At 37.6% G+C, this 27,486-nt stretch overlaps 1 protein-coding gene across 5 annotated transcripts in view; it reads right to left on the minus strand.

Moving 5' to 3' along the window:
- LOC105003564 (chromosome unknown open reading frame, human C2orf76) overlaps positions 1-27,486 on the minus strand; it is a 105,483-nt gene that overhangs the window by 17,390 nt on the left and 60,607 nt on the right. For 4 of the 5 annotated variants that reach the window (XM_010860791.1, XM_010860789.1, XM_010860790.1 and 1 more), the window contains 3 exons: positions 24,922-24,991; positions 23,449-23,593; positions 4,585-4,635 (listed from right to left, as the gene is read on the minus strand). In XM_010860791.1, the coding sequence (XP_010859093.1) occupies positions 4,585-4,635; positions 23,449-23,581 (184 nt within the window). In that variant the 5' untranslated portion in view covers positions 23,582-23,593; positions 24,922-24,991. The remainder of the gene's footprint in view (positions 1-4,584; positions 4,636-23,448; positions 23,594-24,921; positions 24,992-27,486) is intronic. The other variant, XM_010860786.1, reaches the window with a different exon arrangement.

A 27,486-nucleotide genomic window follows, 5' to 3' on the forward strand; every position in this document is an offset into this window, starting at 1 on the left:
TTGCTAATAACCTTTAAGTTAGAAATATCTTTGCTCCGATATGCTCTGCAACCCCACAATAAGGAGGCAACGTTTTATTTTTATTAGAAAAAGAAATGCTTTGAACATAAATTTTCACCAGATTTTTCTCTCCAACAGAAATTGGGAAGAAAAGAAATGCCCCGCAAAACTAATACAATTATGTAAAGTTTAAAAATAAAATAAAATTAAAAAAAAAAAAAAGAAATGCCCCTTTCTTTGTTAAATCATCTTTTTCACTTGTTTTTACTTCTTAAAAAAAAACAATGTTAATTATTAACAGAAACAACTTCTGCTGGTATTGTTTCCTTAGTGAAGATTTCTTGAGGAAAACAACCTCATAAAGATAAAAACAAGATTTACGTTTGCAGAGTATTTAATGTGTTCACATTGTTTAATGTAATCTCACAAGCCTTAGAAACAAACAGAATTAGCAGCCTCACACTGTACAACAACAAACATTCACTGCACACATACACCATGCCTAAACAAAAAGAATTTAAAAATAAGACAACATCTCCTGTGCTTTAAGAACACACTATCTGGCCAGGGTAAATCAGTAATAGACGCAGATGCCAATTAAATGGGAGGCAGGGCTCTGAGAAATCTCTGACTCTTGGCAGCCTGGCAGAGAGACTGGACCTTTGTCCAAGGGCACAGAGATGGCAACTAACAAAAATGAAATCTGACTCTGTGCCCTTTCCACTCCCCAACACCTACTGTGTTCAGTCCCTCAGTATCCCTGTAGCAATACTGCAGGACAAGGACAGGTGAGCAAGGAACACTTCAGCGTTTCTTGTCAAAGACAAAGTGGCAGATTGTTAAAGAGCCAAACACAGTCACTTGAATTCTACCAAAACCATGGTGGTTCTCTGATTTCCTCACAGGTAAATGTGTTCGTTTTTCCTGCCAATTCATCTGAGTAGTATAGAAATAATAGGACAAGTGGATGTTAATAAGGTGGACTAATAAGAAAGATATGTTATCTACCACCATGGTAAAAGAAAAAGGAACAAGGAAAAAGTACAAAATCAACTGCAAAACAAGGTTTAAATGGCAATAAAAACATATCTGGCAATAATTACCTGCAAAACAAGGTTTAAATGGCAATAAAAACATATCTGGCAATAATTACCTTAATTATCAATTAACTAAATGCTCCAATCAAAAGACTTAGAGTGACAGACTGGATAATAAAACAAGCTGACAATATGTTGCCTACAAGAGACCCACTTTAGGGTGAAGGACACACATACATTGAGAGTGAGGGGATAGGAAAGACTCACGTACAGAGCTATAAAAGACCACAGCTGCCAGAGCACTCCTGAGGGAAAAACAAAACAGGAGGCAAACTCTCCCAAACTTCAGGAAGGAGTCGATTGATACTATAATACTAACAATACTGCAAAGCTACAGTAATCAAAATAGTGTGGTTTGGGGCAAAAACAGACATACAGATCAATGGAACATAACAGAGAGCCCAGAAATAAAGCCACACATACAGTCAATTAATCTTTGACAAAGTGGCAACAGTATACAAGGGGAAGTCTCTTTAGCAAGTGATTCTGCCACATGTAAATCAGTAAAGTCAGAACACATCCATACAACACGCACAAAAATAAACTCAAAATGGCCTAAAGATGTAAACATAAGACAAGACACCATAATACTCCTAGAAGAGAACACAGACAAAACATTTTCTGACACAAATTGTACCAATATTTTCTTAGGTCAATCTCCCAAGTTCAGTTCAGTCACTCAGTCATGTCTGACTATTGGCAACCCCATGGACTGCAGCATGCCAGGCTTCCCTGCCCATCACCAACTCCCAGAGCTTGCTCAAACTCATGTCCATTGCGTCGGTGATGCCATCCAACCATCTCATCCTCTGTCGTCACCTTCTCCTCCTACCTTCAATCTTTCCCAGTATCAGGGTCTTTTTCAATGAGTCAGTCCTTCATATCAGGTGGCCAAAGTATTGGAGTTTCAGCTTCAACACCAGTCCTTCCAATGAACATTCAGGACTGATTTCCTTTAGGATTGACTGGTTGGATCTCCTTGCAGTCCAAGGGACTCTCAAGAGTCTTCTCCAACACCACAGTTCAAAAGCATCAATTCTTCAGCACTCAGCTTTCTTTATAGTCCAACTCTCACATCCATACATGACTACTGGAGAAACCGTAGCTTTGACTAGACAGATCTTTGTCAGCAAAGTAATGTCTCTGCTTTTTAATATGCTGTCTAGGTTTGTCATAGCTTTTCTTTGAAGGAGAAAGAATCTTTTAATTTCATGGCTGCAGCCACCATCTGCAGTGATTTTGGGGCTCAAGAAAATAAAGTCTCTCACTGTTTCCATTGTTTCCCCATCTATTTGCCATGAAGTGATGGGACCAGATGCCATGATCTTTGTTTTCTGATGTTTAGTTTTAAGCTAGATTTTTCCCTCTCCTCTTTCACCATCATCAAGAGGCTCTTTACTTTCTCTTCACTTTCTGCCATAAGGGTGGTGTCATCTGCATATCTGAGGTTATTGACATTTCTCCCGGCAGTCTTGGGTTTTGTAGATGCAAAAATTACATATAGAATGGATGGATAACAAGGTCCTATTGTATAGCACAGGAAATTATATTCAATGTCCTGGGATACATCATAATGAAAAAGAATACACACACACACACACACATACATACATACATACATATATATGAGTCACTTTGTTGTATAACAGAAATCATAAATTAAGTATAATTCAATTAGTAAAAAGAGATTTTAAAAGATATTTTATGCAAACAAAAAGGATAAGAAAGCAGGGGTGGCAAAATACTCATGTCAGACAAAACAGACTTTTTAACAAAGGCCATAAAAGAAAGAAAGACACTATAAAATGATAAAAGAATCAATGCAAGAAGATACTCCACCCATTAACAAACTAATATACATACCCAACATCACACCTAAATATACAAATACCAACAAAGGGAAAAATTGAAGGAATACATTATTTACCATCATGATGATTAGTAGCCAGATATTTTGATAACTTCATTATCTAAAACTTATCTTTCAAAATAATTTACATGGAACACAAGTTTGAATACACATCTACAGCATGTAAAAAAGGGAACCCATATGTAACTATGCCAATCTGAAGTGGCATCTGTAGACAGATTCTAGTTTAAGGTTGTATTTCAAGGCTTGACACTTTGAAAGCTGTGAAAGACAGAACTGAAAAGTTTCATATTTACTTAATCATGCTTTTTATTCCTTTCCCTTATTCAATATTTAGTATGTAAATTCTTGAAGTCCAATAAATCAAAGTACTTTCGACTCAGTGCCTTTAACTTCTGCTTGACTACCCCTTGTGACCTCACAATTAATCTCTGAATATTAAAATGCACACACACGGTGAAGACTGTGATTTCAAAGTATTTTATGTCATAAGTTGCTCTACCAAATGGCAGCAGAATTAAAAACCACTCCAGAAATGATCTAGGGTAATTAAAAATTTATGCTTTAAAATGTCTGCGCCAATTAACAGAAATATTTATTAGGTGCATCGTAATTCTCAAGTGAAGTCTCAAATCCAAAGTTTGGTGAGTGTCAATATCCTGAAGGTTAATAACTGTACATCTTTATAATGAATAATGAAACCTAGCTTCTTGACTTATTACTACATTTTAAAGTCAGTAACTGCAACGTATAAAATTACTGTGTAACATGCTCAAGTTGTTGCTGTTGTTGTTTAGTCAGCTAAGTAGAGTCCGACTCTTTTGCTAAAAGCCCTATGGACTATTGCCCACCAGGCTCCTCTGTCCATGGGATTTCCCAGGCAAGAATACTGGAGTGGGTTGCCATTTCCTTCTCCGGGGGATCTTCCTGACCCAAGGATTGAACCTGCCTCTCCTGTGTTGGCTGGAGAAGGCAATGGCAACCCACTTCAGTACTCTTGCCTGGAAAATTCCATGGACAAAGGAGTCTGGTAGGCTGCAGTCCATGGAGTCTCAAAGAGTTGGACACGACTGAGTGACTTCACTTTCACTTTTCACTTTCATGCATTGGAGAAGGAAATGGCAACCCACTCCAGTGTTCTTGCCTGGAGAATCCCAGGGACAGAGGAGCCTGGTGGGCTGCCGTCTCTGGGGTTGCACAGAGTCAGACACGACTGAAACGACTTAGCAGCAGCAGCAGCAGCTCCTACGTTGGCAGATGAATTCTTTACCACTGAGGCACCAGGGAAGCCAACATACTCAAGTTATTGACATCTAAAATGTTAAATCTCTTCTTTTAATTCCCAGTCTTTAATCATTTCTCCTTTTCTGATTACCTGACAAAGAAATTCATTTCAAATCATTTTCCAAACATGCTATTCCTCATAAATACGCCACTTGATGACACAAGTAGTATTTACTTTAACGATATACTAGAATTCCTATATTTTTAAATAACTTCCATATTGGTTTGTATATACAGATTGCAAACTCATTTTTGAAAACCAAATTTAAATTCACTTCAAAATAAAACTAATGTGAAATTAAATGTTTTAAAAGAATAAGAAAAATTGGTTACCATATTTATAATTTCTGAATGGTGGTGGGAGGCTGGTCCTCAAAGGGATATCTGTAAGATAAAGAGTATTTTTATTATAAAATATTCAAATAGTCATAGTATTAAGAGAATTGGCATTTTATTATACAATAGCATCTACATACACTTGAAATATATAGTAAGTATGTGTGAAACATTATTATATAGTTGATGTTCATTTAGCACATGAATCTGAGAATCCCTTGGGGTCAGTAGTAGAAACCAAAGATCTGGAACAATCTTATCACTCTTACCAAAATTCATACAACCTATAATGTAACTACTCTAACTCAGCAAAGAAACTGTAAAATTTTCTTAAAACAGTGTTTTCAAACACTAGTATTAGTGTTCATTTATAATTAATTAAACTACAACCCTTACAGAGGGAATTAAGTAACATATATCTAAATTACATATGCATATATCCTTTGACCTAACAATTCCACTTGGAGAATTTACCATAGAAATATACTTTGCACACTCGTGTGTGTGTGTGTGTGTGTGTGTGTATGAAATGACTTAAACAAAGGTACTAACTGTAGCACTGTTCGCAATAGCAAATGCCTGGGAAAATCCAAGTATCTTTCAATGAGGGGACTTCCTAAATAAACTATAATATGTCCAAACAACTAAACATATTTTTCAACAACCAGTAAAACAACCAAAAAAGAAGGAGAAGGAAGCTCTTTACTAACATTGTAAGATCTTCAAGATATGTCAAGAGTAAAGAACGCAGATTTTCCTGGTAGTCCAGGTGGTTAAGAATCTGCCTGCCAGCGCAGAGAACATGGGTTCAATCCCTGGTCCAGAAGATCCCACATGCCACAGAGCAACCAAGCCTATGCGCCACAACTACTGAACCCACGCTCTAGAGCCTGGTGCTCCTTAACAAGAGAAGCCACCACAATGGAAGTCTGTGCACAGCAATTAGAGAGTAGCCCCCGCGTGCCGCAACTAGAGAAAGCCTGTGCGCAGCAACAAAGATCTAATGCAGCCAAAAATTAAATAAATAAAATTTTTTTTAAGAGCAAAGCAGGTATAAGGCAGAGCATTATTTTTAGTATGCTACCTTTTGAATAAAAGAGAGGAAAAATAAGAATATGTATTTGCTTTTGTTTATACTTCCATGGGAGAGAGCATGATGCACTGGTCTGATAAAGAACAGAAGTGGGAAGGAGATTTTTCACTGTATTCCTTTTTACATATTCATCCTTAAAAACCATAGGAATGTGTTATGAAAGAAAACTTTTTTAAAAACCTACACATCTGAATTAGGAAAAGTGTTCAAGTACATTTAACCTTTTAAAGGTCAGTGAAAGTGAAAAAGTGTTATTTACTAAGTTATGTCCGACTCTTTTGCAACCCCATGGACTGTAGCCTACCAAGCTGCTCTGTCCATGGAATTTTCCAGGCAACAATACTGGAGTGGGTAGCCATTCCCTTCTTCAGGGTATCTTCCTGACCCAAGGATTAAACCCACATCTCTTGCACTGCAGGAAGATTCTCTTACCACTGAGTCACCAGGAAAGCCCAAATTTTAAAGGTCAAATAAATACCAAAATTAAAATATAATTTATTAATTTACGTTACAAGCATTTAAAGTACCCACTACCAAGTATTCCAGGGACGGGGAAAATAAGAAGTTACTGAGACAAGTCCCCACTCTTGAGAGGGCACGCTCCCTGTGAATCTTGTAACAAAGGTGTGTTCACAGCTAGGGCTATGATCTCACCTGCCACATGCTAGAATCACCCAGCCCCACACCTGTAAATCAGACTCACAGCCGGCCAGTCCCAAGCATATTTAGACTCAAAATGAAAACCTGCTGAGATGATTCTTAGACAAACACAATCACAGGAGGCCAACTAGATGACAGGAATGAGTGAGGCTGGGCAAACAGGAGGGCCATGAGGTAAGAGCAAGCATCCCATAAAAGGAGGTGCAGTCCCTTCATTCTAATTGGTCACCTAAAGATTTAAATGGAAACACTAAGTCTAGGGTGAGTGGGGAGGGAGGTTAGGTGAATTGTATTGACTTTTAAAATACTGTAGGCAGGGACTTCCCTGGTTATCCAGTGGTTGAATTCACCTTCCAAAGCAGGGGACACAGGTTCGATTCCTGATTGGGGAACTAAGATCCCCACATTGGTGGTGGTTTAGTCCCTCAGTCATATCCTACTCTTGTGAACCCATGGACTGTATCCCACCAGGCTCCTCTGTCCATGGGATTTCCCAGGCAAGACATGCCACAGGGCAACAAGCCCACTTGCCACAATGAAGATCCCATGTGCAGCAACTACGACTCAATGCAGCCAGAAAAGAAAAAAAGAAAAAAAAATGCTGTAGGCCAAAGGAAACCTGTCTGTGGAGTCCACATTCGCCTGCCCAACCTCCATCTGAAACCTCTGTTTTAGCCTTAGCGGAGCACAGAACTTCATTTTATCTTTTGTTTCTCACTTTTGAATTATAAGCCGAAGAAGTGTTGACTAAATATCAGAAAGAAGAATTAAATCTGTTTAATTTATTGCCATTGGTATTTCCTAAACTAGACAGCAAAACTCCCTGAAGAAAGGACTAAGGTACAGAAGAAACAGTGCCATGAAACTATTTTCATTTAGAGATGTCTACAGTCAGGACACCAAATCACCCCCTTAGACCTCACAAGTCTAGGCTTCTGAGAGAAGAGACTATGACAGAGATGAAAGGAGTAGTTTTTTTCCATCTGTGGATCTCAGCTCAGCTGTCACCTCCACAAAGAGGCCTTCCAGGACAGCCCTACTAAAATAGGGGTCTCCTCTCATATTCCTTCATTCATAACATTTTTTACAATTAGAGCTTTGTTTACTTAGTTTGGTCTCTCTTCTCTACTAATTCATAAATTCCTAGAGATTAAGACACAATGGCCCGTCTTCCCAAAACCTAGGACAGTGCCTGGCACATCATATGTTAATAAATACTGGTTCCAGTGAGGGCGAGGACTACAGCCTATTTCCTTCATCATGTTGCCAAAGCCTAACAGAGTGCCTGGCACACGGCAGGTGCTCAAAAACAGACATGAGTAAAAATGCATCATTTAATCCCTTTAATCAGCAGGTTAGGGCACTGAGGTCCCAAGAAGGCAGTCGATCAGCCCAAAGTGTCAAGAGCCAGGACTAGAAACCAGCCCTCCCAACTTCCATCTGCCACACTAAGAAGGGTAGGACTAAAGCTGGTATCTTCTGCGGTGGCAAAAGAAAAGAAAGATTAGATGTTAAACACATTCTGGTGAGGTGAACTTTACATATAAAAATGCTTGAAGAGGAAGAGGAAAAGAACAAACACTTCCTTATGAAAAAGGTTGTTTCCCATTTTATACCGCTATGAATACGGCAATGAGCATTCATATGTAGACATATACTTTCATTACATCTACAGGTGGAATGGCTGGGTTGTACGGTAGGTTCGTATGTTTAACTTGTCAAGAATTTGCCAAATCATCTTCCAAAGTGGTACTTTTTTAATGCTCCCACTAGCAACAGATAAGAAGCTCCAGTTCTTTCACATCCTAGCCAAAAACTTGGTTTTTAACTTCTAAAGCTTTCTTATTTCAGTCTTGTTAAGTGGGTGTGTTATGCTCTCATTGTGGTTTTAACTTGCATTTCACTAAAGACTGATGATGAGTATCACCGAATGTGCTTTTTCGTCGTCCATACATTTTCTTTGATGAAGTGCATGTTCAAATATTTTGCCCATTTTTTTAATTGGGTTATATGTCATATAACTTGAGTGGTAAGAGTTTGGTTTCTTTCTTTAGTTACTATTATTCTAGACACAAATTCCTTGTTGAATACATGTTTTACAAGTATTTTCTCCAAAGTCTGTGGTTTGCCTCTTCATTTTCTTAACAGTGTATTTTAAAAAGCAAAAGTTTTTAATTTTGATGAACCCTAGCTAGATTTTTTTTGGAGGGGGGGGCTCATTGTACTTTAATAAATTTTGCAAAATCAGTCTTTAAGATTTTCTCTTATGTTTTCTTTCAGAAGTTTTTATAGTTTCAGATTTTAAATTCAGGCCTTGACCAATCTCAAATCATTTTTTGTGTATGGCAACAGGTGAGAGTTCAAGTTCATTTATTTGCATGTGAATATCCAATTGTTTCAGCTCCGTTTTAGAAAGATGACAGCTTCCCCCTAAAATGCTGTGATCAAAAACCAATTAAACATACGTATAAGACTATCTCTGGACTATTTTTCATCGATATACATGTCATCTGTATAACAATACCACTGAATCCTGCCTGATATAGTTTTACAGTAATAAGTCATGAAATCAGATAGTGTAACTCTTCCAACTTATTTCTTTCTGTGATTTATTTATATCATTATTTATTTATATATTATGTCTTTTTTACTTTCCTTATAATTTTTGAACATGTTAGAGTAACTTATTCATAGACTTTAGAATAAGTAGACATTATCTGAAGGAAAAAAGAAAGCTTGCTGAGATTCTGATTGGGATTGGAATCCATACATTATTTTGAGGAGTCATGACGTCTTAACCATATTGAGGTTTCTGATCTATGAACATAGTATATCTCCATTTATCTAGGTCTTTTTAAACTTCTCAGTGATGTTTTAGAGTTTTCAGTGCAAAAGTCTTACAACTCTTATCGAATATACCCTATTTCAATTTTTTGGATGCTATTATTCTTTTTTAGTTTCCAACTGTATATTGCATAATTAGTTTTTATATATTCATTTATATCCTACAACCTTGCTAAAAGCTCAAGTTACTAGTTCCAGTAGTGTTTTTATAAACTCCATAGCATTTTCAACAAAGATAATCAACTCACCAGTGAATAATGACAATTTTACCTCTTTCTAACTTGGATCCATTTATTTCTCTATCTTGTCTTACTGAACTGGCTAGAACTTCCAGCACAGTGTTTAATAGAAGCAATTTCTAAGAAAATATCTTGCCTAGTTCCTTATATTAGGAGGAAAATCCTCAGTCTTTCACCATTAAATATGATGAAAGGTATCATTTTTTTCACAATTATCTTTAATCAGGTAGAGAAAGTTCCCTTCTATTCCAACTTTACTGAAAAAGTTTCTAACAGAAGTGGATGCTGTAGAAGCATATACACTACCAATATGTAAAACAGACAGCCAATGGACATTTGCTGTACGACTCGGGGAACTCAAACCAGGGCTCCGTGACAACCTAGAAGGCTGGGAAAGGGTGGGATGTGGGAGGGAGGCTCTGGAGGAAGGGGACATAAGTACTCCTATGGCTGATTCATTTTGATGTTTGGCAGGAATCAAAGATTTCTTTCCTTAGTACCATCGACCTCCCTTCCCAGAAGTAACCACCAACTATCCTTAAGTTAGCATTACTTTCTTCATTGCTTATATTTTCATTCTGTTAAGTCATAGCCACAGAAGATAAAGTATTATTTCACGTTTTAAATTTATGGAATATTTAAACTAAGGAATCTATAGTACATTTGTAATACAAACAAGAGAGTATTACCCTAACACTATATTGAAGGAATGGTCCCTTTCTGATAAGGTGATAATGTGCTATGATTTTGCTACTATAAAACTATCCTGTTCCTTTCTAAGTAGGAGGGGCACCAGGGGAGTGCCTCTTTACAGAAAAAAGTGCTAGATAATAAACATGGAAGGAGTCACAGAGTTAGAAAAAAATCCCAGTTACTGCAACTACCAGAGATTTGGGTAAAGATCATCAATGGATACTAAAACTGGGACTTCCCTGGCAGTCCTGAAGTTAAAACTCCAGGCTTCAATACAGGGGACACAAGTTCGATCTCTGGTTGAGGAACTGTTTTGGTGCAGCCAAAAAATTTAAAAATGAATTTAAAAACAAAATAGATACTAAAACTATTGGAAACAACATACACATATGGTCTCAACTATTTATTAGTTGAAAAGATACCTTTACAACAGAGAAATCTAGTAGACAGCATCTTAACCAAATGATTTAAACATCTATCACGAGAGCTTCCAGGCTGCTGAACACATGGTGATACCAGGGAGAATGGTGCACTCCAAGAGGGCACGGAAGTTCCACCCCCCTTCCCCATGCTTTGTCCTATGCATATTTTTCATCTGGCCATTCCTCAGTTTAATTCTTCTCTAATAAACGGCTGATCCGGTAAGTTCATAAATACTACCAGTAACCAAGTGCTTCCTGATATGATGCAGTGAGGAGGAATCACCAATGTTAGGGATCAGCAAACTATTTCTGTAAAGATCAGTAAAAAATATTTTAGTTTTTGTGAGCCACATGGTTTCTGTCACAACTATTTAAGTGCCACTGAAATACAAAAGCAGTACATATAATATGTAAATAAACGGGTGTGGCTGTGTTTCAATAAACTTTATAAAAACAGGGGGAAGGTCAGACTGACCCATAGCTCGTGATTTTGTCAACCTGCAACCTACATGGTAATCCTGTCAAAAATGTCTAATCTGAATCTAATCATATGAAAACAATCTGACAAATTCAAATTGTGGGGCATTCTATAAAAACTCAGATTTGGATTTTTTCTCAAAAATAAAAAAAATCAATAAAATGACAGATAACTGAAGGTGAGACCTGTTCCAGGTTAAAGGAGGTTAAGAAGATAGGACTTGCAATGAAAACATACAGAAGATCCTTAAATGCATGTTTCTAAGTGAAAGAAGCCAGTCTGAAAAGACTGCATACTGTATGATTCCAAGTACATGATATTCCGGAAAAAGCAAAACTAGAGACAATAAAAAGATCGGTGGATACCAGGGGCTTGCAAAGAGGATGAAAAGAAGAAGCATGGGCGATTTTTAGAGCAATTAAACTATTCTGTATGATACTATAATGGTGGCTACAAAACCCATAGAACTTTACAGCACAAAGAGTGAACTTTAATGTATGCAAAACAAAACAACTACAAAAAAAACAAGACAGAGGGTCCCAGGAAAGAACACAGAGGGTAAGAAGAGAATATAAATGTATTGCAAATATATGAAACAATCTTACTGAAGAGAGAGAAAAAAGGTGCTGACCTAAATAACTCTGGCAATGAACAGATTTTGTAAGACTAAGGCAAAAGGATGGAGAAGGCGATGGCACCCCACTCCAGTACTCTTGCCTGGAAAATCCCATGGACGGAGGAGCCTGGAGGGCTGCAGTCCATGGGGTCACTAAGAGTCGGACCCGACTGAGCCACTTCACTTTCACTTTCATGCATTGGAGAAGGAAATGGCAACCCACTCCAGTGTTCTTGCCTGGAGAATCCCAGGGACGGGGGAGCCTGGTGGGCTGCCATCTATGGGGTCGCATAGAGTCGGACACAACTGAAGCGACTTAGCAGCAGCAGTAGCAGCAGCAAGGCAAAAGGAAATCACAAAAGCACTGTATTCTAGTTAATATCAAGTTGTTTCCCACAGAGTACCAAATAACAACTCTAATACAGCTACACCTGTATGTTAAGTTTAAGTTGCTCAGTCGTGTCTGACTCTTTGCAACCCCAGGGACTGTAGCCTGCCAGGCTCCCCAGTCCATGGAATTTTCCAGGCAAGGATGTTGGAATGGGTTGCCATTTCCTTCTCCAGGGAAAGTGAAAGTTTCTCAGTTGTGTCCAACTCTTTGTAACCCCATGAAATATATAGTCCATGGAATTCTCCAGGCCAAAATATTGGAGTGGGTAGCCTTTCCCTTCTCCAGGGGATCTTCCCAACCCAGGAATCAAACCAGGGTCTCCTGCACTGCAGGCAGATTCTTTACCAACTGAGCTATCAGGGAAGCCCATACGTGTATACTGGAATTAAACAGGTAAATAAATGGATGGCAGATGATGGGAGCCAGGTTTCTCACAATTGGGAGTGAGGATGTACAGATAAGCAAACACAGAAGGCTGAAATGATCCACGTGATAATGGATTAGAGTTGGAAACATCAGTAAGAACTCACATTTAACATACAGATTCAGGTGGTAAATATGAAAATATTTATACATATGTGTAAATACACAGGTTGACATATTTCCTTGCTCTGTCAAGAAAGCCTAAGAAATTAAAGTAGTGAAGAGCATACCTAGCACCCAGATTTTGGTCTAAAACCATACTCCAATAAAAGCAACCAAGGCTCCTGGAGAAATGGCTGGTTCTAGGACTGGCGTGGGAAATACACAAAATTAGCCTGGACCATCTTAAAAACCACACACAGACGGCATACATCAAAGGGGCACAGAAGACAACTGAAAGTTTTCAGTGACCAAATCTATAACAATCTGAGCAACAAATATCTCCCATGCAAAAGAATTTCAAGTAAATTATGTAGCTATTGTACGCTAAAGGAAGGAGAACATAATTCCCCACTCCTTAACTGTGCGCTGTGCATAGTGACTTCCTTCCAGAGTACCTTATGAACAGGGAGATACCAGAGTAACCAGTGATACAGTGGAGAAACCTGTACTACTTCAGCCAAGTGGTCAAAGTCAACATCAACAACCATAAATCATTTAGAAAATATGTACCCTTGATATGATGTGATATGATAAAAGTGACACTATCTGTGTGATCTTCCTCTCGAAAACCCATAACTCCAGTCTAATCATGAGAAAAATCATCAGGCACATTCCAATAGAGGGATATCCTACAGTAAGCTTGATCAGTACTCCCCAAAACTGTGGAAGTCCTCAAACAAGGAAAATCTGAGAAATTTCCACAGTTCACAGAGCCTAGAGAGACATGACAACTACGCGTCATGTAGTATCCCGGCTGGGATCCTGGAGCAGAAAAAGGACATCAGTAAAAACTAAGGAAACCTGAATCAACTATGGACTGTACTTAATACGACATCAACATTGGTTCATTAATTGCAACAAATGCAGCATACTAATATGTTAATAATAGGGGAAACTGTGGAGGGGAGAATTAAATATAAACAAATAAATAAAGATTTAAAAGATAAGGAAAATTTTTCTAACTATTCTAGTAGTCACCCATCAGAACAGACTGCTCTACAAAGTAACAGTTCACTGGGAGTAACGGGGTATAAAGAATTGAGTTCTGAGTTGGACGTTTGGATAAAATCTCCACAGCTTTTCTTTATTTAATAGATGAAATGATTTTACATTCAGAACCCAAATCTAAAGTATTGCAAAGTATTAAAATGCCAGATCAAGAAATAATTAAAATGTCATATAGTCTAGATAATTGGTTTGTATATTATTCTGAAAATTTGTCATCTAAATAAGGTAATACATGATATCTCTATGATCAAAATATCTGATCAATATCCATTTCCCCTATGTTAATAATAGATTTGTTTTACTATATTTATATGCTTATATATGGATACAATCTTAGGTATTATTATATTTACACTTATTTATAAATGCTAGTTTATATCCACTACACTTATTTGTTCTATTTACACAACTTTAGATTTTAATGGGATGGTATAGTGGTTCAATGATTCTCAAGGCAGAATGGATCCAATTTAACCAAAGTTTCTTGGTTGAGGGAGAAAAAGACAATTATGGGAAGAGACCATGTTAAACTATGGATGGCAAAAGTGATTTATCAAAAGGACAGCTGGAAAGGCAAGAAGGCATCTAAAATAACCCCAATGAACATTCGGTTTGTATACAAGATTCTCTGTGCCATGATGTCAAGCATCCTTCCAGCTTTCAGTGTTCAAAACATTAAAGCAAGGCCAACAGGCACATGAAAAGATGCTCAACATTGCTAATTATTAGATAAACGCAAATCAAAACTATAATGAGATCAGACCAGACCTCAGACCAGTCAGAATGGCCACCCTCAAAGTCTACAAATAGGCGACTCCCCTGGTGTCCAGTGGTCAAGACTCTGTGTGCCCAGCACAGGGCGCCTGGCTTCAATCCCTGGTTAGGGAACTAGATCCTACGTGCCCAGAGACTAAGACCTGGTGCAGCCAAATAAATATATAAATGAAAATATTTTTAAAAGTCTACAAATAATAAACGCTGGAGAGTGTGTGGAGAAAACAGGACCCTCCTACACTGTTGGTGGGAATATAAATTGGTGCAGTTACTATGGAGAGCAGGATGGAAGCTCCTTAAAAAACTAAAACTAGAGTTACCATATGATCTGGGAACCCCACTCCTGGGCACATATCCAAAATAGACAAAAACTCTTAACGGAAATGTTCACAGCAGCACTATTTACAAAACCAAGACATGGAAGCAACCTAAATGTCCATCATCAGAGGAATGGATAGAGAAGATGTGGTATACAAATAAAATGGGATATTACTCAGCCATATAAAAGAACAAAGTAGTGCCATTTGCAACAACATGGATGAACCTAGATATTATCATACTAAATGAAGTTAAGTCAGACACAGAAAGACAAATATTATATACTTATCTGTGGAATCTAAAATAATAATACAAATGAACTTTTTTACAAGACAAAAATAGACTCACAGACATAGAAAATAAAATTATGGTTATCAAAGGGAAAGGGTGGGAAGGATAAATTAGAAATTTGAAATTAACAGATACACACTACTATGTATAAAATTTAAACAAGGACTACTGTAAAGCACAGGGAGCTAACTATATTCAATATAATAACCTATAATGGAAAAGAATCTGAAAAAGAATATGTATGTGTGTGAATCTGTTTGTTATATACCTGAAACATGGTAAATCAACTATACTTCAACTAAAAATAAAACAGTAGAGCATGATGAACTAAATTCAAAGACTCTTTTGAATCTAAGCAAATCCATTTATTTCAGAGATTCTATTTAAGCAAGTAAGGTAATAGAGAAGAATAAAGAGGCAACTGAGTGTACTGCTTAGGCGTACATGGTTGTATAGCTAAACTGCAAGGTTGGACTGCAGCTTTGCCTTGTTTTTGCCATGTAATCTCAGGCAAGCTTCTCAACTTCTCTCTCTGCTCTTTAGTTTCTTCATCTGCAAAATGGAGATAATACCAGTTCCTAATTTAGAAGGATGCTGTGAGGATGAAATGAGAAAATCTACATAAAGCTCTTAGCACAAATTAGTTCAAAAATTCCTCAGTAATAAGCTATTTGGTCTTTGTTATGTACACAATTCATAAAAGGTAAATTCACTAACTTTGCAGAGTTCCACTGTACCTCAAATTAGAGGACAAAAGTAGGCACAGAGCACACAGCTCAGAAAGGCCTGAAGCCCAAAGTTTATCTTTTAATCAGTGGAACACATTTCCCACATGTACAATATTAATAGAAACAGGTAACAGATGAAAGATGTGAGTAGGCTGTGCTGAGCATCTGCAGTGATCCACACCACTGCTCTAATGGGGAGCAATTCTATGGTACTTGGGAAGGAAAAGAACACAGTGACCCTGGGGAGAATATATCTTCCCTTGGCACTAGAGCAGCCTGATGATTACATCTTGTTCTCAAGGGCTTCAGAGAATCTATTCTGCACTGTACCAAGCAGAGCACTTACCGTACTAACACTAAGAAACACTGTAACCCATAATACACACAAAGATTTTAAAATAAGAAAAGTAGGGATTTGTTTTTATTTCAAAATCTGAGTATACTTTTGGTAATAGCCTTTCAAAAACAGGACACTCTGTAATTGGCAATATCTTAGCACCAACTCTCAATCTCCCCCTAACAAGTAGAGTGACTAGCCTGTCTTCTCTATGAGTTAAAACACCATGCTTTCTTCTTAGGCAAGTAACACCGAGCAGTAAAGCCACTTGAATTAGATGAAAAAAAAAAAAAAAAGGAAGGGAGAAGAGTTTAGAAATTTTACAAAGTCAATCAGGAAGCAAAATGTCAAGAATTCACTACATTTTTAAAAGTTAACTATGTACACTTACATTGCACACATATAAACCAAGTTTGTGGTTTCCCAATAACATTCCCCAGTAATGGAATCACAGCTCCTCAGAGAAATGACTGATCCCAGGGCTGGGGTAGGAAAAGAACAGGACACATCTGCAACATCTTAGATCAAAAAGTAAGGAAGTGCTCAAAGAAGGATGTGGACATGTTAAAAGGACATGGAGCCTTGTCCTTTCTTTCTGTAACAAAAGAAAATCCAAGGACATATGTTAGTTCAGTTCCTTTAATCTGAATTAATTTCTTCATTCAGGAGTTTTTTATTGTCTTTCATTGGCAATTTTGAATAGTGTTTTTGGCTACCCCCAGCCAAAATGAGGATGATTAGACCATCAGAGTATAATAAAAATAAAGAATTATAATCCTCTGAATAAAGTAAGTATCCGTGAGTGCACAATGATATAAACCAAAGATTAAATACATGGGGCAGGAGTAGGAATGGGGGGGGTAGGATAAAAAGCTCTTCCATACTGTAGAAAAACAACTAATATATGTAAAAGGAATGATGGAATAAGAAGAATCATTGTTTGCCGAATATCATAACTGATTCAGGCAAGAATCATCAAATAATGCTAAACTAGTGGATGAAAGATTGGGAAGTAACAGGACATTCACATAGTCTCAGAATGTATCCCTAACAAGTTACTTTTCAAGTACAATCAAAATTTACAGTAGAGAAACTTGGCAGCTATCACCTTCAGTTCAGTTCAGTATAGTCGCTCAGTCGTGTCCGACTCTGCGACCCCATGAATTGCAGCACGCCAGGCCTCCCTGCCCATCACCAGCTCCCAGAATTTACTCAAACTCATGTCCATTGAGTCGGTGATGCCATCCAACCATCTCATCCTCTGTCGTTCCCTTCTCCTGCCCTCAATCTTTCCCAGCATCAGGGTCTTTTCGAATAAGTCAGCTATTCGCATCAGGTGGCCAAAGTTTCAGCTTCAACATAAGTTCTTCCAATGAACACCCAGGATTGATCTCCTTTAGGATGGACTGGTTGCATCTCTTTGCAGTCCAAAGGACTCTCAAGAGTCTTCTCCAACACCACAGTGCAAAAGCATCAATTCTTTGGTGCTCGGCTTTCTTTATAGTCCAACTCTCACATCCATACATGACTACTGGAAAAACAATAGCCTTGACTAGATGGACCTTTGTTGACAAAGTAATGTCTCTGTTTTTTAATATGCTGTCTAGGTTGGCCATAACTTTCCCTTCTAAGGAGTAAGCATCTTTTAATTTCATGGCTGCGGTCACCATCTGCAGTGATTTTGGAACCCAAAAAAATAAAGTCAGCCACTGTTTCCACTGTTTCCCCATCTATTTCCCATGAAGTGATGGCCATGATCTTAGTTTTCTGAATGTTGAGCTTTAAGTCAACTTTTTCACTCTCTTCTTTCACTTTCATCAAGAGGTTCTTTAGATCTTCACTTTCTGCCATAAGGGCGGTGTCATCTGCATATCTGAGGTTATTGATATTTTTCACAGCAATCTTGATTCAAGCTTGTGCTTCCTCCAGCCCAGCGTTTCTCACGATGTACTCTGCATATAAGTTAAATAAGCAGGGTGACAATATACAGCCTTGATGTACTCCTTTTCCTATTTGGAACCAGTCTGTTCCATGTCCAGTTCTAACTATTGCTTCCTGACCTGCATATAAATTTCTCAAGAGGCAGGTCGGGTGGTCTGGTATTCCCAGCTCTTTCAGAATTTTCCACAGTTTATTGTGATCCACACAGTCAAAGGTTTTAGCATAGTCAATAAAGCAGAAGTAGATGTTTTTCTGGAACTCTCTTGCTTTTTCAATGATTCAGCGGATGTTGACAATTTGGTTCCCCTGCCTTTTCTAAATCCAATTTGAACATCTGGAAGTTCACAGTTCACATAGTGCTGAAGCCTGGCTTGGAGAATTTTGAGCATTACTTTGCTAGCATGTGAGATGAGTGCAATTGTGCGGTAGTTTGAGCATTATTTGACATGGCCTTTCTTTGGGACTGGAATGAAAATTGACCTTTTCTAGTCCTGTGGCCACTGTTGAGTTTTCCAAATTTGCTGGCATATTGAGTGCAGCACTTTCATAGCATCTTCTTCTAGGATTTGAAATTGCTCAACTGGAATTCCATCACGTCCACTAGCTTTTTTCCTAGTGATGCTTCCTAAGGCCCACCTGACTTCACATTCCAGGATGTCTGGCTCTAGGTCAGTGATCACACCATCGTGATTATCTTGGTCATGAAGATCTTTTTTATGCAGTTCTTCTGTGTATTCTTGCCACCTCGTCTTAATATCTTCTGCTTCTGTTAGGTCCATACCATTTCTGTCCTTTACTGAGCCCATCTTTGCATGAAATGTACCCTTGGTATCTCTCATTTTCTTGAAGAGATCTCTAGTCTTTCCCATTCTATTGTTTTCCTCTATTTCTTTGCACTGATCACTGAGGAAGGCTTTCTTATCTCTCCTTGCTATTCTTTGGAACTCTGCATTCAAATGTGTATATCTCTCCTTTTCTCCTTTGCTTTTTGCCTCTCTTCTTTTCATAGCTATTTGTAAGGCCTCCTCAGACAGCAGCCATTTTGCTTTTTCGCATTTCTTTTTCTTGGGGATGGTCTTACTCCCTGTCTCCTGTACAATGTCCTGAACCTCCATCCATAGTTCATCAGGCACTCTATTATATCTAGTCCCTTAAATCTATTTCTGACTTCCACTGTATAATCATAAAGGATTTGATTTAGGTCATACCTGAATGGTCTAATGGTTTTCCCTACATTCTTCAATTTAAGTCTAAATTCAGCAATAAGGAGTTCATGATCTGAGCCACAGTCAGCTCCTGGTCTTGTTTTTGCTGACTGTATAGAGCTTTTCCATCTTTGGCTGCAAAGAATATAATCAATCTGATTTTGCCTTAACCAACTGATTGAAGTCACCATTGTCAGCAATGTGGCCATTCGACAGCATGTGTGACTTGGTGTAAATGCACTGAAGGTCAGCATCATTTCAATGATTTCTCTGCCAAAAGCATAACCTAAATCTAATAGAGAAAACACTGGAAAAACCCACCTGAGGGAAGCATTCTACAAAAAAACTAGCCTGTACTATTCAAAATTGCCAATGTGATGAAACACAATAAAAGACTCCCAAATGGGTTTATTTCTGGGTTTTCTATATTGTTCCATTGGTCTATATCTCTGTTTTTGTGCCAGTACTATACTGTCCTGATGACTGTAGCTTTGTAGAATAATCTGAAGTCAAGAAGGTTGATTCCTCCAGCTCCATTCTTCTTAAGACTGGTTTGGCTATTCAGGGTCTATTGTGTTTCCATAGGAATTGTGAAATTTTCTGTTCTAGTTCTGTGAAAAATACCATTGGTATTTGTTAGGGATCACACTGAATCTGTAGATTGCATTTGGTAGTATAGTCATTTTCACAATATTGATTCTTCCTACCCAGGAACATGGAATATCTCTCCATATGTTTATGTCATCTTTGATTTCTTTCATTAGTGTCTTATAATTTTCTATGTACAGTTCTTTTGTTTCCTTAGGTAGTTTATTCCTAGGTATTTCATTCTTTTTGTTGCAATGGTGAGTGGGACTGATTCCTTAATTTCTCTTTCTGACTTTTCATTGTTAGTATATAGAAATACAAGTGATTTCTGTGTATTGATTTTGTATCCTGCAACTTTGCTAAATTCACTGACTAGCTCTAGTATTTTTCTGATATTATCTTTAGGGTTTTCTATGTACAATATCATGTCATCTGCAAACAAGGAGAGCTTTACTTCTTTTCCGATCTGGATTCCTTTTATTTCTTTTTCTTTGATGACTGCTGTAGCTAGGACTTCCAGAACTATGTTGAATAATAGTGGTGAAAGTGGACACCCTTGTCTTGTTCCTGATCTCAGGGTTAATGCTTTCAGTTTTTCCCCATTGAGAATAATGTTTGCTATAGGCTTATCATATATGGCCTTTACTATGTTGAGGCAGGGTACTTCTATGCCCATTTTTTGAAGAGTTTTCATCATAAATAGGTGCTGAATTTTGTCAAAGGCTTTTTCTGCATCTAATGAGATCATCATATGGTTTTTATTTTTCAATTTATTAATATGGTGTATCACATTGATTGATTTGCATATATTGAAGAATCCTTGCATTCCTGGAATAAACCCAACTTGATCATGGTGTATGAGATTTTTGATGTGTTGCTGAATTCTGTCTGCTAAAATTTTGTTGAGGATTTTTGCATCTGTGTTCATCAGTGATATTGGCCTGTAGTTTTCCTTTTGTGTGTTGTCTTTGTCTGGTTTTGGCATCAGAGTGATGGTGGCCTCATAGAATGAGTAATGGAACAAGATTCAAAGCCCAGAAATAAACCCATGCACCTATGGGTACCTTATTTTTGACAAAAGAGGCGAATATACAATGGGGCAAAGACAGCCTCTTTAATAAATGGTGCTGGGAAAACTGGACAGCTGTATGTAAAAGAATGAAATTAGAACACTTCCTAATACCACACACAAAGATAAACTCAAAATGGATTAAAGACGTAAATGTAAGACAGAAATTATAAAACTCTAAGAGGAAAACATAGGCAGAACACTTGATGACATAAATCAAAGCAAGATCCTCTATGACCCACCTCCTAGAGTAACAGAAATAAAAACAAAAGTAAACAAGTGGGACCTCATTAAACTTAAAAGCTTTTGCACAACAAAGGAAACTATAAGTAAGGTGAAAAGACAACCCTCAGAATGGGAGGAAGTAATAACAAATGAAACAACTGACAAAGGATTAATTTCCAAAATACACAAGCAGCTCACACAACTCAATGCCAGAAAAACAAACAACCCAATCAAAAAGTGGGGAGAAGATCTAAACAGACATTTCTCCAAAGAAGACATACAGATGGCTAACAAACACATGAAAAGATGCTCAACATCGCTCAGTATTACAGAAATGTAAATCAAAACTACAATGAGATATCACCTCACACCGGTCAGAATGGCCATCATCAAAAAGTCTACAAGCAATAAATGCTGGAGTGGGTGTGGAGAAAAGGGAATGCTCTTGCATTGCTGGTGGGAATGTAAATTGATCCAGCCGCTATGGAAGACGGTATGGAGAGTCCTTAAAAAACTAGGAATAAAACCACCATGTGAACCAGCAATCCCACGCCTAGGCATATATCCTGAGGAAATCAAAATTGAAAAAGACACGTGTATCCCATTGTTCACTGTAGCACTATTTACAATAGCTAGAACATGAAAGCAACCTAGATGTCCATCAACAGATGAATGGATAAAGAAGTTTTGGTACATATACATAATGGAATATTACTCAGCCATAAAGAAGAATGCATTTAAGTCAGTTCTGATGAGGTGGATGAACCTAGAACCTATCATACAGACTGAAGTGAGTCAGAAAGGGAAAGTTAAATATTGTATTCTAATGCATATATATGGAATCTAGAAAAATGGTACTGAAGAATTTATTTACAGGCAATGGAGAAACAGACACAGAGAACAGACTTATGGACATAGGGAGAGGGGAGGAGAGGATGAGATGTATGGAAAGAGCAACATGGAAATTTACATTACCATATGTAAAATATATAGCCAACCATCTATTTGCTGTATGGCTCAGGAAACTCAAATAGGGGCTCTGTATCAATCTAGAGAGGTGGGATGGGGTGAGAGATGGGAGGGAGGTTTAAAAGGGAGGGGATATATGTATACCTGTGGCTGATTCATGTTGAGGTTTGACAGAAAACAACAAAATTCTGTAAAGCAATTATCCTTCAAAAAAAATAATTAAAATCAACAACAACAAAAAAGAGTCCTGGATGAAGAAATTAATTCAGATTAAAGAAACTGAACTAACATATATCTTTGGATTTTCTTTTGTTCAGAAAGACCTTACTGGGACAGGTAAAATCTCAGTAAGGTCTGTAAATTAGTTGATAGCATTGTTTCAATGTTAAGTTTCTGATTTTCATTACATTAACTATATATAGTTAATATATAATATAAGCAAATTCCCTGTTTTTGGAAAATACATCCTGAAATATTCAGAGGTAAAAGGGAATAATGTCTGCAACATACTTCTAAATGGTTCAGAGAGGAAAATGAAGTGGAAAAGTAAGAAAGGAACTGGGGAGGAGGAGGAGAGAGAAAAACAAATGTAACAAAATGGTGACATTTGGGGAACCTGTGTGAAGAGCTTTCAGGAGTTTCCACAACTTCTCTATCTCAAATTATGTCAGTTGAAAAAACTTAAGTTGGATATAAAGTGCTACATCTGCCAAAATTCATAGAAATGTACACTAAGATCTGTAAATTATACCATATATAAATCGCAATTCAATTAAAGCAATAAAAGCTTATTCTAGATGTTTCATCAAATGTTGATGACCGGAACACTTCTGTAATTAAGACCAGAGGATAGAAACCCACCAAGGACCTATCTAAATGAAGACTACATTCACACCTGCTGTATGCTGAGCTTGGAATGATACACTACACCAGTGAGGCTGGTCATCACTCTGTGCCCACAATGACCAGATGCTCTCGTGATCTCCTAGCTGGACAGATAGAGGCCTGCTACCTTCTTGTCATGCTCCCCAGCATGCCCTCTGTGTGCTCAGCCAGGTAACACTACCTTCTCTTGTTAACTAGCCTCCAAATACATAAAGCCATTTTTCATGAGGAATCATAGATCTTAAATTTTTTTAATTAAAAAAAAAAAGGAGAAGTCAAACATGATACTGACAATCCCTGAGGAAGGCACACATGTTGCTAAATAAGCCTTGGAGAGATACTGCTGCTGATACCAAGGCCCAGAGCAGGAGCAAGCCTCACACCTGGCTTAGAACACAGATTGATATCTTTCAAAGTGCTTTTAAAAGATTACTATCACTCTAATACTCAACTATTCTTTTTTGAAACACTAATAAAACAAAGTGGCTGAGACATCTCATACCTTGCTTTAGAAATACTATAAAATCCTTTACAGTTTGGTCCAAATGAACTCCATGATATACTACAGGTCTGAAATTGCGATGCTCAAATGAACGAATGAGGCGAACTGTAATGGTCACATCTTCGGAAGCCATGTGCAGAAATTCCTGTGGCAAGGGATAATAACATCAGCTCATTATTATCCACCAGCCTGCATTTCCTCCATCAGCTCTCAGGCACCCAGCCCATCTCTCCCACACTGCACAGTTAACGACAGAATTCCCAGAACCAGACCAGATTCCGAGACAACCAAAGGGTCCCAAGGTCACTCCCACCTACCCACTGTGATCCTGGACAGCTTTACCACAGTTCCTGATGTTCTGACAGGTAGAAAACTGACAAGGTACAGAAGATGAACACCGACTCAGGAGTGTGGGTGTATGTGGAGAAGTGGGGCTGCACACGTTACTGCTCTGGTGTGCTATACCACCAATCTCATTTGGCCCTGAGAGGAAGTTCACTTATATTAGCATCAAATATCAGGCTGCATTTTCATTTCACAAATGCTGCCAGATTTCAGAACTGATTTAATCATGTGTCACAGTATTACCCAGGCTTCCCAGGTGGTGCTAGTGGTAAAGAATCCACCTGACAATGCAAGAGACGAAAGAAACTCAGGGTTCCATCCATGGGTTGGGAAGATCCCCTGGAGGAGGGCATGGTAACCCACTCCAGTATCCTTACCTAGAAAATGCCATGGACAGAGAAGCCTGGTAGGCTAGAATCCATAGGATTGCAAAGAGCTGGACACAACCGAAGCAACTTAGCATGCATAGTATCACCCATTGTCCACACTATTGTTTAATTTGAATATGTTTATTTCACCCTAAACTATGTAACAGTCCTACATGCCAGTGTTAATATTATCAGATTTAATTCTATTACCAAACCATACTTTAATTTTATTACCAAATCATACTTATTTTAAGATGAGGAAAAATTCATTGCACTAAATGCCCAAGGTCATAAAACATGGAGCCAGGATTCAAGCACCAACTTAATTCCAAATTTCATGATCTAATATATAATATACTGTTAAAAAAAAAATCACCCCAAATAATTTCCTCCAAAAAATCTGCAAAGTTGACAATGTTTTAAAAATAAAATTATGGTACATTTCTAATTAGTAGCAACTACTTCATGCTTTCAACTTTGCATATAACTTTCAGCCATAATACACAAGTATTAAAAACAAAATACCTGTAATGCTAATAAGATAAAAGAAGATGTCCAACCTCACCAGTAATCAGAGAAATTCAAAATAACAATGAGCTATATATTACTCATCAAACTGACAAATGAAAAAGCCTGACAATACCTACTGTTGGCAAGAGTGCAGAACAATGAGAGTTTAATCAGTTAAGGCGGGCATCCAAGTGGATTCTACTTCTGGAGACAACTGGGCAATATTTAGTAAAGCTGAAGATTCATATACCTTTCAATCCAGCAACGTCATTCATATGTAGGTACTCTTGGGAATCTCTCACATGTGTGCACAAGGAGAACTGTAAAAAAACATCAGTACTAACATTGTTAATTACAAAAACTGGAACCAACTAAATGTCCATCAGCAGGAGAATAGATAATTATGGAACTTTCATTCAACAAAATACTTCAAGCAGTGAAAATGAATGAACTTGAACTATGCACATCAACACAGATGAAATCTCAGAAATAGTATGGTGAATGCAAAAAAAGCAAGTCACAAAAGCATCAGAATAACACATCATTTACACAAAATTAAAAAACATAGGTTTCATTATGTTGAAAAAGAGATGATTCTTGGAGCAAAGAAAGGATATGCAATTAGGGAGAAGTAAAACAGGTGTTTCCGTCATACTGGTTGCATTTTATATCTTAAGCAGGATGTTAAGTATAGGGACAGTATAGCTACTATTCTTTAAGCCTTTTAGTATGTCTGGAATATTTCATAATATACACAAAGAAGCCACACTAATTTGATCTGGAAAGTTTCTCTGAATCACAAAATGCTTATACAAATATCTCACTAAGTTTGAGAGAATATACAGCACATTACGTGTGAAAAGCAAAGGTTCAAGCTGTTTTAATGCATAAAATAATCTTTGATTATAGTGTACTGTTTATAATTAAACAAATGGTTTTAATTGAATGGTCTTGAATTAAAAATAGTATTTTTCCTTTAAAATAAAGGATTCATTGTATAATCTTATTTTGTGGCTTGAGAGCTTAAATTAAATCTTTTGGAAATTCCATTATTAGCTGCTACGCTATTTGTTATTAAATCTGGTTTTACAGGGCTTCCCCAAAATTCTGACCCTAAAATTTACCAAATAATGGCAGTTTAGCAAGACATCTACAAAATTACAATTTAAAATTTACTGAGATACCTAATAAAGAATCTCTCTCAAGAAAGGGATAGCATAAAAGACTCTAGGAACTTCCCCTGTGGTCTAGTGATTAAGAATCCATTGCAAGAATCCCTTGCAATGCAGGGGACGCAGGTGTGATCCCTGGTGGGGGAACTATGATTCCACATGCCGAGGAGCAACTAAATGCTGCAGTTACTGAGCCCACTCACTCTGGAGCCTGCAAGCCACAACTGGAGAGCCCCCACCACAACGAAGATCCTGCATGCTACAACTAGGACCTGAAGCAACCAAATAAATACATAAATACATTTAAAAAAGAAAGAAAAAAACGACTCCATATTTTAGAGGCAGGGTTAACAGGTTTGTGAAAATTATGACCAATTTCTTCCTTCTCTCACTTAGCCCCCAAAACAACAAAGAAGCTCTCCAAAACACACTACACACACACACACACACACACACGGAAGCCCTATAATTCAGTACACACATACACACACACAGACAGAAGCCCTACAATGAAGTCCAAATTCCTAAAGAGTTCAGAGCCGGACAAATCAAACTTAATTATTGACTCTACTTCTCAGCCCTAACATATAGTTGGATCTCAATAAATAGTAGCTGCTTTTATCAAGGGTCTACTTGGGATTAAACAGGTTTGGGCATAAAGACAGCTCATGTAGGCAGCAAACAAAGATACAAGATTCCCAGGTGCAATGAAATAAATTATGTAAATGGACTAACGAAAGAGGCCAAGCAAGCTAGCACATGTATGCCTTATGAAACTTTTATAACTGTAGGCTTTTTTTTCCACTTTAAAAAAAGCTGCCCCATATGCTGTACTTAAATAGCTGAAGTTTTCAATTTAAAACTCCAAATGTGCATTACTGTCTAATTTGATTAACAATGTATTGTCATCTTCATCAGAAATTTGTAGTAATTTATACTCAGTAACTAAGCCATATTAGCTACTATTAGAATGAGGCCATTATTTAATTTGTCTCAAGGACTGTGGGAAATCTATGTTGTTAGTTTAGGGAGCCAGACATACTGAAGAGACAGCTTGGAATGCAAGTATTACAAATTATAAGTGTGATGTTTTCCCAGAAGGTTTGACCTACTTTTAAAAAATGAATCTGATCAAGTTTAAAAGGTATCCTTCAAATGAAGGGACAGAGAAAGCAAAAGCAAAAATTTAGAGGTAAATTAACAAAACATATTCAAAAACAAGAAAAAAGGTGTGAATAAATGAAATGATAGACCATGTTCTTAACTATGAAAGCTCAGAGTTGTAAAGAAATAATTCTCCCTGAATTAATCTATAAATTAAATAAAATCCCCATCAAAATGTAACAGGGTGGTCTGGACTTAAAACAAGTATTTCTAATCTAGAAGAAAATGCTTGTGAACTTAGCAAAGTCATAAAAAAAAAAAAAGAAAAGAGAGAGAGAGACAGAGAGACCAGCAGTACCATAAATTAGGTGACACTGCTGCTGCTGCTGCTGCTAAGTCGCTTCAGTCGCGTCCGACTCTGTGCGACCCCAGAGACAGCAGCCCACCAGGCTCCCCTGACCCTGGGATTCTCCAGGCAAGAACACTGGAGTGGGTTGCCATTTCCTTCTCCAATGCATGAAAGTGAAAAGTGAAAGTGA

Source organism: Bison bison, unplaced genomic scaffold (assembly GCF_000754665.1).
Source record: "Bison bison bison isolate TAMUID 2011002044 unplaced genomic scaffold, Bison_UMD1.0 scf7180017864471, whole genome shotgun sequence".
Classification (NCBI taxonomy): domain Eukaryota; kingdom Metazoa; phylum Chordata; class Mammalia; order Artiodactyla; family Bovidae; genus Bison; species Bison bison.